General features: G+C 43.8%; 1 protein-coding gene across 2 annotated transcripts in view; it reads left to right on the top strand.

Moving 5' to 3' along the window:
- Positions 1-17,472, top strand: part of pacsin1a (protein kinase C and casein kinase substrate in neurons 1a) — a 315,211-nt gene that overhangs the window by 250,693 nt on the left and 47,046 nt on the right. For both annotated transcript variants that reach the window (XM_065282588.2, XM_065282589.2), the window contains exon 6: positions 16,708-16,883. In XM_065282588.2, the coding sequence (XP_065138660.2) occupies positions 16,708-16,883 (176 nt within the window). The remainder of the gene's footprint in view (positions 1-16,707; positions 16,884-17,472) is intronic.

The following is a 17,472-nucleotide window of genomic DNA, read 5'->3' as shown; positions in this document are numbered from 1 at the left end:
TATGTACTGTATAAATAGTTTACAGTATTATACTGGGTGATATACAGTAAATAACTGTAAAAACTACAGAAATGTCTAACAGTGCAGTGTACCAAGAATATACCCCAGTGTATACTGATGGATCTAAAGATCCTAATACCGGGAGAACAGGTTTTGCTTTTAGTATTCCATCTTTGAACATTTTTGTTAATAGGAGAACATCAGATCATTTATCGGTATATACTGTAGAAATGATGGCAATAGCAACAGCATTACAGTGGATAGAAGATACTCAAGTGAAAAAGATTATACTTTGTACAGATTCATGTTCAGTATTACAGTCATTGAAATCATTCACATCTAGTAGACAGAATATACTAAAAGAGATATATGAAAATCTGTATAGATTCAAACATAGGAACATCATGATAACATTTATGTGGATACCAGCTCATAAGGGAATAGAGGGTAATGAAAAGGTTGATAGATTAGCAAAACAGGCTTTAGAAGTTGAGGATATCATTAATATCTCACTTAGTAAATCTGAAGGGAAAGCAATAATTAAAGCTTATACTGTTAGGGAATGGCAACAAAAGTGGGATACAGGAAATACAGGACGTCAACTTTATGAAATACAGCAAGAAGTAGCAGCAGTGAGGATAGAGGAATCAGTTGAACATGTTATTTGTGTATGTCAAAAATATATTAATGAACGAGAAATAATGAAGAATGAGCTTAGAAAGATAGGAGTGGTGGAATTAAAGCTTAAAAATATAATAGATAATGGATTAGAAAGTTTATTTCTTTATCTTAAAAGAACAGGGCTGATTGGGAGAATTTAGTGTTTTTTTTTTTTTTACATAATGTAATGCTGAAACTCTGGTCCATATTCCAATACAGTAGGTGGCGATAATGCACCTTAAAGTTGGTGCCACCCGCCAATAAAAGAAAGAAGAAGAAGAAGAAGGGACGATTATGTAACAGCAAAGGCTTTAATAAATTTTTTACTCCACACCGGTCTTTACTCAAGGATATAAACTGTGAGGCAAAGTTCTTCAGATGAACTGTGGAGGGCATTAATACACCATAGCAGTGTCTAAACTGCCGCAAATCATACAAGAAGAAGAAGAAGAAGAAGAAGGGACCAAGATGGTAGCCTGAGCGGACACATTTTTTGTGTGCTTGCACCAAATTTGATTTAAGACGCTGCTAATAAGCTGTATGTAGTTATTCTTTATACTTGGTTAACACGGTTTTGTGTATTATTGACAAAAGTTTTTGCTGCATCATGGTTTGTAAGCGAGCACTTTCGGCTCACTTAGACAAGTCTAAAAATGCTGATGATAGCGCACATGCTAGTGGTGGACAGGACTATGCTGTTTATATGAGCGAGGAGGACTCGTTTAACTTGGCCGAAGAGGAATTTCCAGCTCTGCCGATTACTCCATGCAAGCCACCAGATGTTAAGAAAAAAACCAGTGTCAGTATAAATGCTGATGTCTCGTCTCAGCTAGACAACATAACGCAGCTGATTAACTGCCGCTCGGACGCAATTGAGCAGAAAATCTCTGATATGAATGTAAAGGTGGATGCGGTAACTTCCGAGCTAAAAGCTGTGGCAGCTAAGGTGACGTGCTTAGAGCGACGTGTTGATCAAGTTGAGCAACCGATCGGCCTGATGCAAAGAAGAATGGATGATCTTGAAACCTACATGAGACGAGGCAACCTGAAGCTTATAAGTATTCCGGAGGTGACTGATGAAAACATTCGTCTTGAAGTTGTTAAGATCTGCCAAGCTGTGCTTCCCAGCGAAAAGGAAAATCTTCCAGAAGCCGTCGATGTTGTTCATCGTCTTGGGAAACCACAACGGGGCAGCGTTGGCGATAAGCCTAGAGCTACCATAATCCAGTTTTCTACGCGCACCTACAGAGATGCCATTTGGAAGGCAGCCAGGAATTCTTCATATCTGCGTGACAACGGGCTGCAGTTTAGGGAGGACTTCTCGAAAGGAGACCGTGAACGAAGAATGATGTTATGGCCGGAGTTTCAGAAGGCTCAAGCTGCTGGAAAGATTGCTTATTTTGTTGGAGCTAGAGCCTTTATACTAGGTGAAGGTGAAATTACTCTCACCCGCTGATTTAATAGTTAACATTTACTGTTTACCTTGTTCTGGTTTGAGAAGGAATCGTCTGGAGTGAAATACTACGTGTTAATATAACATGGTAATTTCACTGACTCTCCTTTAATGAACAATGCAGCAAATTTAATTTACTGTTGTTTACCAATAATATGTTCTTTTCTGAACAGTAAGTAGCTTATTTGCACTAAAAGTTTTTAAATGGTGCTACATTATTTTTCTGACCTTTTTGCCTACCTCAACTTCATATAGCTACTTAACTAAAATAGGTTATGTATATATTTTTTTCTTTTTTTTCCTGTTCTTCCTATTCTAGAGATAGTTGTTTATGTCTCTTTCCTTTATTTCTTTGAATGCCAGGGGTCTAAGAGAATCTGTTAAGCCTAAGGCCTTGTTTTTGTTTACTAAACGGTTTAATTTTGATTTTGTATTCTTCCAAGAATCTCACTCAGTTGCCTCTGATGTAAAATTTTGGCGTGTACAGTGGGGCAATGATATTTGATTGTCCCATGGATCAGAACACTCGGCAGGGGTTTCTTGCTTAAAAAATCATTTTGGTGGTGAAGTTTTACATTCAGAAAGTGACGAAAATGGCCACTTCATATGTCTAGTTTAAAAAAGCTTCAATATAATATTTATAGTAGTTAATGTTTATGGTTACAACAGAAAATCTGATAATGACCAGTTATTATTTTTGTTAGAAGAGAGACTTCTTTATTGGTTATCCAAATTTCATGATGCCCATTTAATTTTAGGAGGTGATTTCAATGTTGTTTTGAATGAATCTACTGATAGATGGCTACCAGGGCGACCATCCAATTTAAATTCCAATTTAAAGCTGTTTATGGGTAGGTTTGATCTTGTTGATATTTGGAGAGAAAAAAAATTAGATGACAATGTGTTTACTTGGAGCAATAAGGAAGGTTCCAGATGTTCTAGGATAGATTTTAGGCTTGTTTCTAATAACTTTGATAAGGAAATTATTCAAGTTGGTATAAAGGCAACTCCTCTAACTGACCATAAGGCTATTTCAATAAAAATTAATATTTCTCCAAATTTCAGCTGTAACAGACAACACTCATACTAGAAAATGAATAGTTCTCTGCTCAAATTCAATGAAGTGAAACAGGAAATGAAGAGACTCATTAATTTCTATTGGGTAAAAGCCAAAAATGAAGGATTGTTTAATTGTAATTGGGAATTATTAAAATTTGAAATTGGGAAATATTTGAGAAAATTTGGTAGTGCATTAGCTAAATCACAACGTCTTATAGAGGATAAAATTGTGGAAGAAATTTTATGTTTAACCAATATTTCCAATGATAATCTACTGGATGAACAGAGAGTGCGCCTAGCGGAATTACAAAATAAATTGGATGATATGTACAGAAAGAGAGCACAAGGAGCCTTTATTCGATCAAGACAAAAATGGTTAGAGCATGGTGAACAGATGTCTGCTTATTTTTTTAATCTTGAAAAGTCTAGAGCTAAATTCAATTCTATTTCCAAACTTAATATTAATGGATCTACCTCAGATGATTTATCTACAATTTCTAGTTTTTGTTACAACTATTAGTCCAATTTATACACTTCAAAATTTTGTGAAATGAATGTGTCAACTTTTTGCACGTATTTAGAGAATGTAAATATACTTAGTCGAGAGGACCAAAAATTTACAGCTGCTGAAATTACAGCTGCTGAAATGCATAAGGATGCGATTGATTGTCTAAAATGTAACAAATCACCAGGTAGTGATGGAATTACTGCTGAGTTCTATAAGCAGTTTTCTGATATTCTTGTCCCGTTCCTTTTTGAAGTGTATTCTGAAAGTTTAAGGTCCTCTGAACTTCCTGCAACCATGACTCAAGGACTAATCTGTTTAATTCCTAAACCCAAAAAGATTTACTGCTTATTGATAGCTGGAGACCTATCAGTTTGTTGAATAATGACTATAAAGTTTTCGCTCTTATTTTTGCCCAAAGGTTAAAATTAGTTTTAGATGCAATAATTGATGAAAACCAATCTGGGTTTATGAGGAACAGACATATATTCAATAATATTAGACTTATTTTTGATCTTATTGACTATTCTGAGCTCATCAAAAATGACAGTTTTATTTTGTTTTTAGATTGTTTTAAGGGCTTTCGAAACCGTTGAACATTCTTTTATTTTTTATTGTTTAGAAAGATTTGGGTTTGGAAGCTATTTTAACAATGCCATGAGAACTCTTTATGCAAACGGTAACAGTTCAGTTAAATTAAGCCATGGCACCACACAAAGATTTTCTTTAAAAAGAGATGTAAGACAAGGCTGCCCAGTTTCAGTCTATCTCTTTCTTATTGTTGTGCAGGCGTTTAATCATTATATTAAATCAAGTAATTTAGAAGGTATTCAAGTCAATGGACAAAGCGTATTGATAAGTCAATTGGCCGATGATACTGCTCTTTTCTTAAAAAATGATAGTCAAATTCAGCCTGCAATCAAAATCATTAAGGTCTTTTCAAATGCTTCAGGTCTTTGCCTGAATTTACAAAAATGTGAATTGTTTGCTCTTAAGAGTTGCCATTACAATTCTATTTGTAATATTCCTGTTAAGGATGCCTCAGTTTATTTAGGTATGGCTATTTCCAAAAATGAACAAGACAGAATCTCACTTAATTTTGATCATGTGATCAAGAAGGTTAAAAGTAGGTTTAACCTCTGGCTACAGAGAGATCTGTCAATTAAAGGTTGTGCTCTGCTGGCTAAAGCGGAAGGAATTTCTAGGCTTACCTATGTTGCCTTTTCAATTCATTCAGATAATAAAAACAATAAGATAATTGATCAAATAATGTTACATTTTCTGTGGAAAAATCGTTTGCATTATATTAGGAAATCAGTCTTAGTTAATTCATATAAAAATGGTGGTCTAGATTATTTAGATTTTTCTGTCCTAAATAATGTCACAAGGTGACGATCTTTAGGGGCGGAACCAAAGTTAAGGAAGTTTGGTTCCGCCCGGAAGTGTTTCCACCCGGGCCGGAAAGGAAGAACACCAGAACTTCCGGTAACGCCGCGGGAGGGAAAATCGGCGAATTAGACACAGCTGTGCCTAGTTAACGGGAGCGGCGATGATTGGAGGACACGCTGAGCAGGCCAGTATAAAAGGACAGTTTAAATCACAGTTAGAGGCTGGTTGTTGATGTTGTATTGAAGTGCTGCGTGTACTCATCGGGTACGTTGCTGGTAGCGGTCCAGCTCTCTTTCCCAGGCTGAAGCGGTATAGTTGGAGAGATATTGTGAACCTTAAAGGTTGAAAGACGAACGGATGATATCGTAAACAAAGACACAACACAAGGAGAAGAACGGAGTTTATGTGAGTACAAACCTGCAAGTGAATTGTGGAAACACTGGAAGAGACGCCCTGTTTGCAGGGTTGATGTTGCCTGTTGTGTGGACCAGAAGCAAAGGACAGTGAGACAACGAGTTCACAGTACTCGTGAGTATAATATTTTGTGAAGACGCTTTGTATACTAACCTGTCTTTCCAGTGGATACCTCCAGGAGAAGGAGGGCGGCCCTACCCCTAAGATAGCGTGGTGGGTGAGCCGAGGGAATATTTGACGGAAGCTAAGCACAGCGACAAGACCATCAGCTAGGCCGTATTTTCCATCACCAATCGGACCTGGGCAAAGTGGAAGGAGACGGGCGTCCTTTGTGTACACTTGAGCGTGGTGGGTGAGTTTTTGTGCTGTGGAAACTTTCACTTTTGACGTGGTGCTGTGTACTGCTGTGTATTGCTGTTTGTCTTGTCAGACAAACCCCCGCCTTCGTACACTTTGTCAAAGGAAGACGAAGAGGTTGCCGGTCCTAGTGAAGTATATTTTAATATATGTTGTGAACACGCTTCAGGCCTATGTAACGAAGCGGTGCCATGGAACGATCTCCCGTCCAGACGTTTGGGGTGTTTCTAAAGAACAGCGGTGAAGAACTGGACGATTGGTGTACGTGTGAGTACGACTAAGGGTCACTACTGTTGATGTTTTTACCTACGTAATACTTACTGTTGCAGAGAGTAAGGTGTAGGAATTCCGCCGTCCCGTGGTCTCTACAAAGGGGCGCCCCTGCACGGTATACGATCGCCTAACGGCAACCAGAGAAGGGCAGCGCTCGGCCTGGTGTGACGGTGCGACGTATCCACCCCCTGTGACCATCGAGCTCGTCGTGAGGGTCTGTCCCCGACGTTACCTGGAAAACTGCTTGTCGATCTGACCTATTAAGAGAAACCAATTGTTGTAAGTCCGCCACCTGGGTATTATATTGGAACCCTTTCTAATTCTGTTGATTACATGGACGGAGAACGCACCGCACCGAAACGGAACGCAAGGAGGATTCCAGAAGAGAACGAGCTGTGTGAAACGTCTCGGTTACGGATGTAACCCTCGTTCCCTGAAGGAGGGAACGGAGACGTCACGTCGTGACCGACGAATTGGGAACTCGCTTAGAGGGACCAATCTGCTTCGAATACTACTAAAACACCAATGAACTTGGCATTGAGATATTTGCATAATGCTGGCGCCGCCCCGCCAGGTGCGTATATAAGCAGCAGGTGCAAATAGGGAAATTAGCTTCTTTTTCGCTGAGAAAGCCGGAAAGTGTGACCGGCTGTAACAGCAGGTGGCAGCACCTGTGGCGACGGGACGTGACGTCTCCGTTCCCTCCTTCAGGGAACGAGGGTTACATCCGTAACCGAGACGTTCCCTTTCAGTCGGTCACTACGACGTCATGTCGTGACCGACGAATTGGGAATCCCTACCAAAACGCCACTAGGGGCTGACCTCTTCCAGTGTCTGCAGAAAAACCCTCCAAATCCCCTTAGGGAATGGAGAAATAGGATAGGGCAGAAGACCGGGCACTAGATGTTCCTTTAACCCCACAGAAGTGCCAGCAACTGGGAAGCGCCCTACCTGAGCGGGATAGGAACGCTGCGGAAGCCACCGCCCCTCTTAAGGGCTAATGGTGGGCGAAAGTCAACCGTAGTTGAGGAAAAAAGACAGCCGTGGCTGTGTAAGCAAAGCAGTGCTCTGCTAAGGGAAACGTGGGCTGGTAGGATTAACCCCACGGAAAAATACTCACAAAGGAACCCGGTGGGACACAATGTGGAGCCCGAGCCAAATGTGGAGCCCGAGCCAACACGTAGGTTCGCGAGGATACAGCTAGTGAAGGCTGACAGCCAATGCTCCGCAACAAAGGCTGCCAAGGCAGCGGAGGAAGAACAATTCAAACCATTACGCATTTTTGCTCTGAAGGCCTTCCATACTGACACAGTTATGAAGCATCAGTTGGAGGCTGCAAGCCGACCTGCGAGACTGCTCTCCGTGCTCCCCCTGGTGAGGAAAGAACACGAGAGGATACAGGCTCGATACGAACACTGTAGAATCTAATGAACGTATTAGGTGTCGCCCAACCAGCAATCTCGACAGATGTCTGTTAGCGAGGAACCACGAGCGAGAGCCCAAGATGAGGCAACACTCCGTGTGGAGTGCGCTCTCAAATTAAAGGGGCAAGGAATACCCTGAAGATTATAAGCCAGGGTGATAGTATCAACTATCCAATGAGACATCCTTTGCTTGGTGACAGCCTTCCCTTTCTGCTGGCCACCATAACAAACAAAGAGCTGGTCTGAGGTCCTGAGGCTTTGCGTGCGGTCCACGTAGAATCGCAGTGCGCGTACGGGGCACAACAAAGCCATGGTTGGGTCTGCCTCCTCCGGGGGCAGCGCTTGCAAGCTCACCACCTGATCTCTGAAAGGAGTGGTGGGAACTTTGGGCACGTAGCCTGGTATGGGCCTCAATGTTACGCTCGAGGCAGCAGGACCAAACTGAAGGCACGAATCATCAACAGAGAATGCATGTAATTCCCCTACTCTCTTCACTGAGGCCAATGCTAGCAGGGTCAGAGCTTTCATTGATAAAAGCTTCAGACTCGCAGACTGCAAAGGCTCGAACGGGGGGGCCTGAAGGGCTTTCAGCACCATGGACAGGTCCCAGGGAGGAATAGAAAGAGGGCGCGAGGGGTTTAGCCTACGAGCGCCTCTTAAAAATCTATTAACCAAATCATGCTGGCCAACTGATCTGCCGTTGATAAGTGAGTGATGAGCAGAAATAGCAGCGATATCAACTTTAATGGTGGAGGGTGACAGCCTACCGTCTAACCTATGTTGAAGATATAAAAGCACGATGTTAATAGGGCATTCTCTGGGGTCCTCGCGTTGCGAAGAGCACCAGGTGACGAAAAGGTTCCATTTAAACGCGTAAGCCCGTCTTGTGGATGGAGCTCGTGCCGCGTCAATTGTGTTAGATACCGTTTGTGGTAAATCACCTAAACCTTGCGCGCGCTCAACGACCACACATGGAGATCCCACAGGTCAGGGCGCGGGTGCCATAATGTGCCCCTTCCTTGAGAAAGAAGGTCCTTCCTCAGGGGAATCCGCCAGGGAGGGGCTGTCGCGAGGAGCATTAGTTCTGGAAACCAATTCCTGCTCGTCCAATATGGGGCGATCAGTAAAAGGCTCTCCTCGTCCTGCCTGACTTTGCACAGTGCGATTAAGCTCACTGGGGGGAATGCGTACTTGCGCATCCCCCGAGGCCAGCTGTGTGCCAATGCATCCACGCCGAGGCTGCCCTCGGTTAGTGAATAAAATAGGCCACAGTGGGTATCGTCCGGCGAGTCAAACAGGTCTATCTGCGCACGACCGAACTTCTTCCAAATTAGCTGGACCGTCTGGGGGTGGAGTCGCCATTCGCCGGGGCGCGCAGCTCGAGAAAGCGCGTCCGCTGCTGTATTGAGCGAGCCCGGAATGTGAATGGCACGAAGGGACCTCAGATGCTTCTGACTCCAAAGGAGGAGATGACGAGCGAGATGCCACAGGTGACGGGAGCGCAAACCGCCTTGACGGTTGATATACGCAATGGTCGCAGTGTTGTCGGTGAATACTAGTACATCCTTCCCTCGCAGCTCCGTAGCGAAGCGTATAAGTCCCAGATATACTGCCCACAACTCTCGGCAATTGATATGCCAGTGCAACTGGGGTGCTGTCCACACCCCTGAAGCTGTAAGCTCGTCGTACGTGGCACCCCAGCCAGTGTCGGACGCATCTGTGTGTACAACAGCATGCCGAGAGATCTGTCTCATGGACACACCGGACCTGAGAAACGCGGGGTCCGACCACGGGGGGAATGTTAGGCGACACGCAGGTGTAATAGCTACACGATGGATGCCGGCGCGCCACGCTCTCCTCGGGACTCGATCGTGAAGCCAACGCTGAAGCGGTCTCATATGGAGCAGTCCGAGCGGTGTCACGGCCGCTGCTGCTGCCATATGCCCCAGGAGCTTCTGAAATTGTTTCAGCGGGACCGCATTCTTCCCTCGAAATGAACCGAGGCAAGTCAGAATTGACTGGACGCGCTCTTCTGTCAAACACGCCGATAAATCGATCGGGCAGAGTTTGCTCTTTTCCCAGTTGACCCGAAGACCCAAACGGGCGAGATGCCGAAGCGTTAAATCTCGCTATTATAAGCCAATCGTCGAGGTAAGCCAATATGCGAACACCGCTCTCTCTGAGGGGTTTTAACGCTGCCTCCACTACTTTCGTGAACATACGGGGAGAGAGAGACAGCCCGAACGGTAAAACTTTGTACTGGTATGCCCGGCCCTCGAATGCAAACCGGAGAAACGGTCTGTGACGAGGGAGAATGGACACATGGAAGTACGCGTCTTTCAGGTCTATTGCCACAAACCAATCTTGGGGGCGAATTGAATTGAATATTTGCTTCGGTGTTATCATCCTGAAAGACCTCCTCTGCAGAGATTTGTTCAGCCAAGCCCCCAGGGACCGTACGAGGGGAATTAACGGCACTACCGGGGTACCCGCGGTGGGGCAGCGAAGCGAGACAGGTGGTACTGCCGGTACGTCTGCTGTGACAGCATAAGTATCTACAGTATGTGCGTGTGTGACACTGACCTGAGCCCGCTGAGGGAGACGGTCGTCTGGTCTCCTCAGCGGAGAGCGCAGACTCCGATAAGGGTGCTGGTGGTCCAATCTCCTCAGCGGAGAACTCGGACTCCTCAGGACACCCGCTGGCGATAGAGGAGAGGGAGGAAGAGCATGTGAATGCCCGCTCACATCTCTCTCGATCCTCTGGAGACCTGGAGAAGGAATAGGAATGCACTCTTTTTGTGGTTTTGTGGGTGCCGGCTGAGAAGCCGGCGGAACAGAAACAAAACGAAACCAAAGATTCTCCACCCGGCCCTCTACCGGTGGAGGGAGCGATGCCATCACCGTCTCCCGTAGAGTGATCCCATACAAATCCAGGTCGCCCGTCTCAGGGCCGCTTCGATTTCCGTTTACCACGGGAAGCAGGTGGGGCTGCCGACGGCTGTTCCCCCTCCGTGGCCTGGAAGATGTTCTAGCGGGGGGGCGGAGGCAGCCGCCGGAGGGCGCCCTCGGCGAGGAGCAGACGGGGCAGCCGGCGCTGGAGGGCGAGATGCAGGTCGCTTGTGCCGGGGTATGATCTGAGCGATCGCCTCCGTCTGCTTCTGGGCGGCGGAGAACTGCTGGGCGAAAGACTCCACCGACTCACCGAACAGACCAGCCTGGGACACTGGAGCGTCTAAGAACTTGTTCTTCTCCGCATCCGACATGTCCGCCAGACATAGCCATAAGTGGCGTTCCTGGACCACCATCGTGGACATGGCAAGACCAATCGCCTGCGCTGTCACCTTCGTAGCGCGAAGAGCCAGATCAGTGGCAGCCCGGAGCTCCGAAAGGACAGGCGAGTCGTGTCCTCCCTCGTGCAGATCCCTCAAGGCCTTCGCTTGGTGAACCTGCAGCAACGCCATTGCGTGCAGGGCTGAAGCCGCCTCTCCACATGCCTGATGGGCAGCGCCCGTTAAACCGGACGACTGTCTGCAAGCACGAGAGGGGAGGGTTGGGCGGTCCTTCCAGGAGGGAGCGTTAGCCGGACACAGTTGCATCGCGACCGCACGCTCCACGGGGGGGATCCCCGTATAACCCTTAGCGGCTCCGCTGGTGAGGGAGGTGAGGGGGGAGGGCTGAAACGGCCGTAATCTGGTAGAAAACGGCGACTTCCAGGTTCTAGTCAGCTCCTCGTGCACCTCGGGGAAGAATGGTACCGGCGGAGAGGGTTGTGAAACCCGGGCAGCTCCAAAGAACCAATCATCCAGGCGGGACGGCTCGGGCTGAGGGGGGAACCCACTCTAACCCTACGGTCTCCGCTGCTCGAGCGAGCACGGCCACCATCTCTGGATCGAACTCCAGCGTCCCAACCCGACCAGAGGGAGGAAGGGCGTCGGGGTCCACGTCAGGGGGAGGAGGCCCACCCTCAGATGCTGCGGCTTCTGTGGATTCGGAGGGCGGCACAACAGATTCTAGAGACATCGTAGAACACGACGCTGAAGTCTCCATTGGCACATCAACCGGCTGTGGATGAGGAGGCTGAGAGCAGGAGGACGAATCCCCCGACCGACTCAGCACAGTGATGCGGAGGTCGTCCTTTGAGAGCTTCGCAGCTGCCCCGTGGCGGCACTCAGCACTCGCATGACGAGGGTTGCGTTTTTCCCGGAGGAAAGACAACCGTCTCCGCAAATCCACAAGGGACATATTCTCGCAGTGAGAACACTTACCCCCAGCAAACGCCGCCTCTGCGTGCTCGATGCCCAAGCACGAAAGGCAACGCTCGTGACCGTCCTTCGGACCCATGTACTTGCCGCACACAAGATCGCACGGACGAAAAGCCATCCTGAAAAGGACGCTGATCTCCGGATATACGAGAGAGTGGCTGCCTTTAACAAGGCACAAAGCTCTCTCGTATCACTCTTTTAGGGAAATTCACTCAGATGTTCAGTTGATGATGCGCACAGGGAAGGGCAACGCACACACTAAACTCAAAACAAACAAACAGATGTAGAGCCGTGGAATAAGCGAAGCGTCCGCTGTGGTACTGCCAGTCCAACCAACTTCAGCAATCAAATCCCAACAGAGTAAAGTAGCTTCTCAGTAGCAGATACTGCCGGCTTTCGAAGCGATAAAAAGCTAATTTCCCTATTTGCACCTGCTGCTTATATACGCACCTGGCGGAGCGGCGCCAGCATTATGCAAATATCTCAATGCCAAGTTCATTGGCGTTTTAGTAGTATTCGAAGCAGATTGGTCTCTCTAAGCGAGTTCCCAATTCGTCGGTCACGACGTGACGTCATAGTGACCGACTGAAAGGGAACCTGTACTTACAGCGAGCTGTAACCAGCAAAGAGGTGAGAGCAAACCAAGTCGAATTAACTGTGCCTTTGTGTCCCAGCCGTTGCCTGTGGAGAAAGAGAAAGAGAGTGAGCACCAAGAGAACGAACTGTGTGAAACCTGTACTTACCGTGAGCTGTAGTCAGCGAAGAGGTGAGAGCAAACCAAGTCGAATTAACTGTGCCTTTGTGTCCCAGCCGTTGCCTGTGGAGAAAGAGAAAGAGAGTGAGCACCAAGAGAACGAACTGTGTGAAACCTGTACTTACCGTGAGCTGTAACCAGCGAAGAGGTGAGAGCAAACCAAGTCGAACTAACTGTGCCTCTGTGTCCCAGCCGTTGCCTGTGGAGAAAGAGAAAGAGAGTGAGCACCAAGAGAACGAACTGTGTGAAACCTGTACTTACCGTGAGCTGTAACCAGCGAAGAGGTGAGAGCAAACCAAGTCGAATTAACTGTGCCTTTGTGTCCCAGCCATTGCCTGTGGAGAAAGAGAAAGAGAGTGAGCACCAAGAGAACGAACTGTGTGAAACCTGTACTTACCGTGAGCTGTAACCAGCGAAGAGGTGAGAGCAAACCAAGTCAAACTAACTGTGCCTTTGTGTCCCAGCCGTTGCCTGTGGAGAAAGAGAAAGAGAGTGAACACCAAGAGAACGAGCTGTGTGAAACCTGTACTTACCGTTAGCTGTAACCAGCGAAGAGGTGAGAGCAACCCAAGTCGAACTAACTGTATCTTTGTGCCCCAGCTGCCACCTGTGGAGCAAGAGAAGAGTAAGGAAGAGCAAGGAAGAGTGAACGATACGACAGGGAACAGTAAAAGCACGTGTGGAAAGCCCCCGTGAGGAGAGAAAAGGTATGCAGACAGGAAAAATACGTAAACACTCATTTTGCTTTTATTCTGCCTCCAGGAAGGAAAAAGGAGGGCGCCACGGATAAAAGGGACCAGTTAGGAGCCTGACTTCTACGCCCCCCCCCCTTTTCCCGTCATTGCCTTGGCCGTAACCCACCTGGAGGGCAGAGCCAGAGACCCTAATTTTAATTGCCCTTTCCCCATTTCCCCCAAGTTCTTTTAAATATTTAAATAAATAAAGATTGTTTTTATACTTACTTATCCTCGTTGTTGTCTGGTCATTGGGTTGGCTTTGGGGACCTCCTCGAGGTGGAAGTTGAAAACGGGGGTGGCTTTAGCCAAACCATAGCCAGCCCCTGGGTGTGACAATAACACCTTCAAAATTAATTGGTTGAAGTATTTTTTTGAGTTTTGAGTAACCCTTCTTCTGTTTGGAATATTGTTGCTAACACTGTTTTTGATCAAATAGGTGGTCTTTCATTTCTGTTAATGTGTGATTACAAAATTGAAAAACTTCCTGTTAAATTGTCAGCCTTTCACAAGCAAGTACTTTTGGTGTGGAAGTTGATCTACAAACACAATTTTTCTCCACACCAGTATTACATTTGGAATAATTGTAATATTGTCTATAAGCACAAGAGTATATTCATGAAAACCTGGTTTGACAAAGGGATTCCTTTGGTTGGTCAGCTGCTGAACTCTCAGGGATACTTGATGACTTATGAGGAGTTTCTTTCATATTTTGAATTTCCTGTAACCCCAAAAGAATATGCCTCTGTAATAGGTGCTGTCTCTTCTAGTATTGTATCTTTATGTAGGGGAATATCATACTCAAAACATGCTTCCTTATTTCACCCTGTTGACACTTTCTGTGGGAAAATTTGTTTTTCATCTAGCAAGAAAAATAAGGCTATTCGCTCATTATTTCAGGAAGGAACTGTTAGTAAGCCATATGTTATTTTTTATTGGTCAAAGTTCACCCAAAATATTGATTGGATGAAAGTTTGGGTATTACCTAATAAGTATCTTATTACAAATAAAATTAAAGAAATTTCATTTAAGAAACTACATAAATTTTACCCTGCAAAACACTTTTTAACCAGATTTATTAAGGATATTGATGTGAACTGTTCATTTTGTTTATTACAACCAGAAACAGTCCCACATATTTTCTGGCATTGTCAGTATACAAAGAGGCTTTGGTGTGAGGTTTGTAATTTTATAAATGTTAAAATACTGTCTAACTTTAGCTTATTATATGAAAATGTAATATTTGGTTTTTTGAAATATGATTCGAAGTTGGAAAATGAGGCTTTCATAATCAACCTGTTAATTTTACTTGTGAAGTACCATATTCATTGCTGTAAATTTAGTAACCGGAAACCTTTTTTCTCGGTGGTATTAAAAGAAGTAGAAATATATATAAATACTGTTAAGGAAAGTAAAAACAAAAAAGCTGTCAAAACTGTCTATCTGTTTGAAAAGTTTAAGTTATTGTGATTTAGCAAGGCCTTTTTTATTTAATATATCTGTATAATCTTGTCTGTATTTATATATAGTTTTTTATTTTTAATTAAAATGTGTAATGTATGTGCAATTGGTGTCTTACTCCTGTCCCTGGCATTTTGTATTGTTCTTTGTATTGTAGCAATAAAAAAAAAAACTCACAGCAAACAGCACAGACTAAACACACGCGATGCAGTGACTATATCTGCGGTCACAGATTCCTAATGGGGAGAATTAGAAATTCTATTTTCCTCTATAAGGCCTATATTTTCTTCTTTTCTTTTATTTTCTGAGCAACGGACATGTGCTCAGTCTGAACGGACATTTTGAGCGTACTGAACTTCAAATCAAATGAATCAAATATTTTCTTTATTTTTTAACAATTATTCCATAGGTTCCAGTTCTGGGCCCCATCCACCCTGGGCCCGGGACAACAGACCCGTTTGTCCCCCCCTGTCGGCGGGCGTGGTCATGTATAACCATTTGACGGTTGGATCAAATACAATCTCCTTAATCTTCATTTTATTATACCAGTCAACAAACCAACATATTTCATGATATAATATATATTAGGTATGGTATTACAGTCCATATTTGATGTGCTCCCTGATCTCTGCTTTAATCCACTTTAATCCACTTTAATCAGACATTTCTCATCATGATTGTTAATGCATTTAAAACCCCCATTTTGAGGAGCTGAACGATATATCTTGTTGTGATGAGTGCGGACATTTTCATTTATTACAGCTCAAATGAGCACGTCACGCGATATTCTTTTATGCTGCTGAATGAACTCCGCTTTTGCCCAGTAAGTGACGAGCTAACTTACCTGATATCTGCTTCAGTCCAGTTTGCTGACATTTCTTGTCGTGAATGTTGTATTGCATCTAAATCCCTCATTTTAAAAAGTTGAAACAACTTGCGCATACGCGTGTCATTGTTTATGCGTCTCATTTATCATTTCCTGATAACTGCTTCAATCTAGTTTGCGACATTTCTCGTTGTGAATGTTGATATACATGTAAATCTCTCCTTTTAAAGAGCTGAACCATAACTTTTGTTGTGATGACGCTCGCGTCCTCACTACGACATGCGACCATTACGGCATTGTTTCAGCTTCTTGTTCACACACAGGGTTTTCCGTGTATCTGACTAGGTCCTCTTTCCAGCAACGATCTCAGAAGATTTACCGGACGAGTTTGTGTTCACACAGACGCTTGTCTGGCAATTTTACGGGTATTTTCGGGGACCAAAGGTCTGTGTGAATGGGGTTTAAGTTGATGCACCTGGCACTGACAGAATTAAACGCTGTTGCGCATAATGAACATAACCTTTTTGATCTTTAATGAGGAATTTGTTTTAATCAGGTGGAGAGGATCCTTGATGATCATGATAGTCTAAATTGATCTGCATGCCAAGTAAACTGCTTCTCTCCGGCAAAAGATACAGAGTTTAGATGTGTAAATTAAATTGATATAAGAATTATTTTAAACCAGTATTTGTGTGCTTTATTAACAAATGTTTATTTTAATAGGGTTATATTATTGTCATTATTATTGAGGTTATTGTTGTTAAATATTGACTTACTATTTGTTTATTGTATGTCTTGCAATAACATGTAGTCCAGCACAATTTTCCTTTCGAGGACAATAAAGTATACTATTACTAGATTACATCCCCCCAACAGATACAGTATAACCATGAATCTCTCTTTATTAGATGCATTACTGTGTTGAATTAGTTAAATGCTGCAAAATGTAACACAAAATTTAATGCTCATTAATAATTGATACCCTATGTATATAATTGAAGACATGTTTAAAGTAAATTGTGACCAGTAATGCAAAACATAAAAGAATTTGGCAATTTTTGTTAAATTGAAGTCTTTTTATCGGAACATGGTGCTGTTTCACTTGATGTGTGTTTCTGTTTGTGTGTGCACTACAGGCCAAGGAGAAGTATGAGAAGTCTCTGGATGAGTTGTCAAAATACACACCTCAGTACATGGAGTGCATGGAGCAGGTGTTTGACCAGTGTCAACAACATGAGGTCAGGCGACTGACATTCCTAAAAGAGGCTCTCCTGGACATTAAACGACATCTCAACTTGACGGAAAATCAAAAGTTAGTATGATCCTAAGATCCATAAGGTCTGCTATATTTGTTAGAACTTACTGACTTGAAATCTAATTTCAGGTTTAAATTATTTTTTTTAAAGCTTAATAAGTGCCTTGAATAAGTCTAAAATATATATTTTATTTATTTATTTTGAATTTGGCTTAGGACAGGGGTGTCAAACTGGGGACCTGATGGTAAATAACATCACCATGTGAGGGTTGGATAATTTTTTTAAACCTTAGAGTGCTGATAACCTGTTAATATTAATTAAACAAACTACAAATTATTTAGCAAGAAAAATAGAAAAACATGGCTCTGTAATCACCAAATTTCATGAACCCTCAGAAACATTAATACACTCATACAGTAGAATAAAAATAAACACAAATGTACATCTGTAAAAACCCACTGGTCTTGGGTAGAAAAGCCTTAATTTAAGTTCCTCTAAATGGAACTTTAACAGAATTATACCATTTGCGTATACCTTATCCTCTTTGTATTGCTAAATACAGTAATGCCAAAATCATTCATAATTTTTTAAAAGAAAATGCTAAATTGCATTTGTAAAGCATTACAGTACCAAATACAGTTTAAA

The sequence above is a fragment of the Paramisgurnus dabryanus genome, chromosome 21 (assembly GCF_030506205.2).
Source record: "Paramisgurnus dabryanus chromosome 21, PD_genome_1.1, whole genome shotgun sequence".
Classification (NCBI taxonomy): Eukaryota; Metazoa; Chordata; class Actinopteri; order Cypriniformes; family Cobitidae; genus Paramisgurnus; species Paramisgurnus dabryanus.
This window is presented reverse-complemented; position numbering and strand designations above follow the sequence as displayed.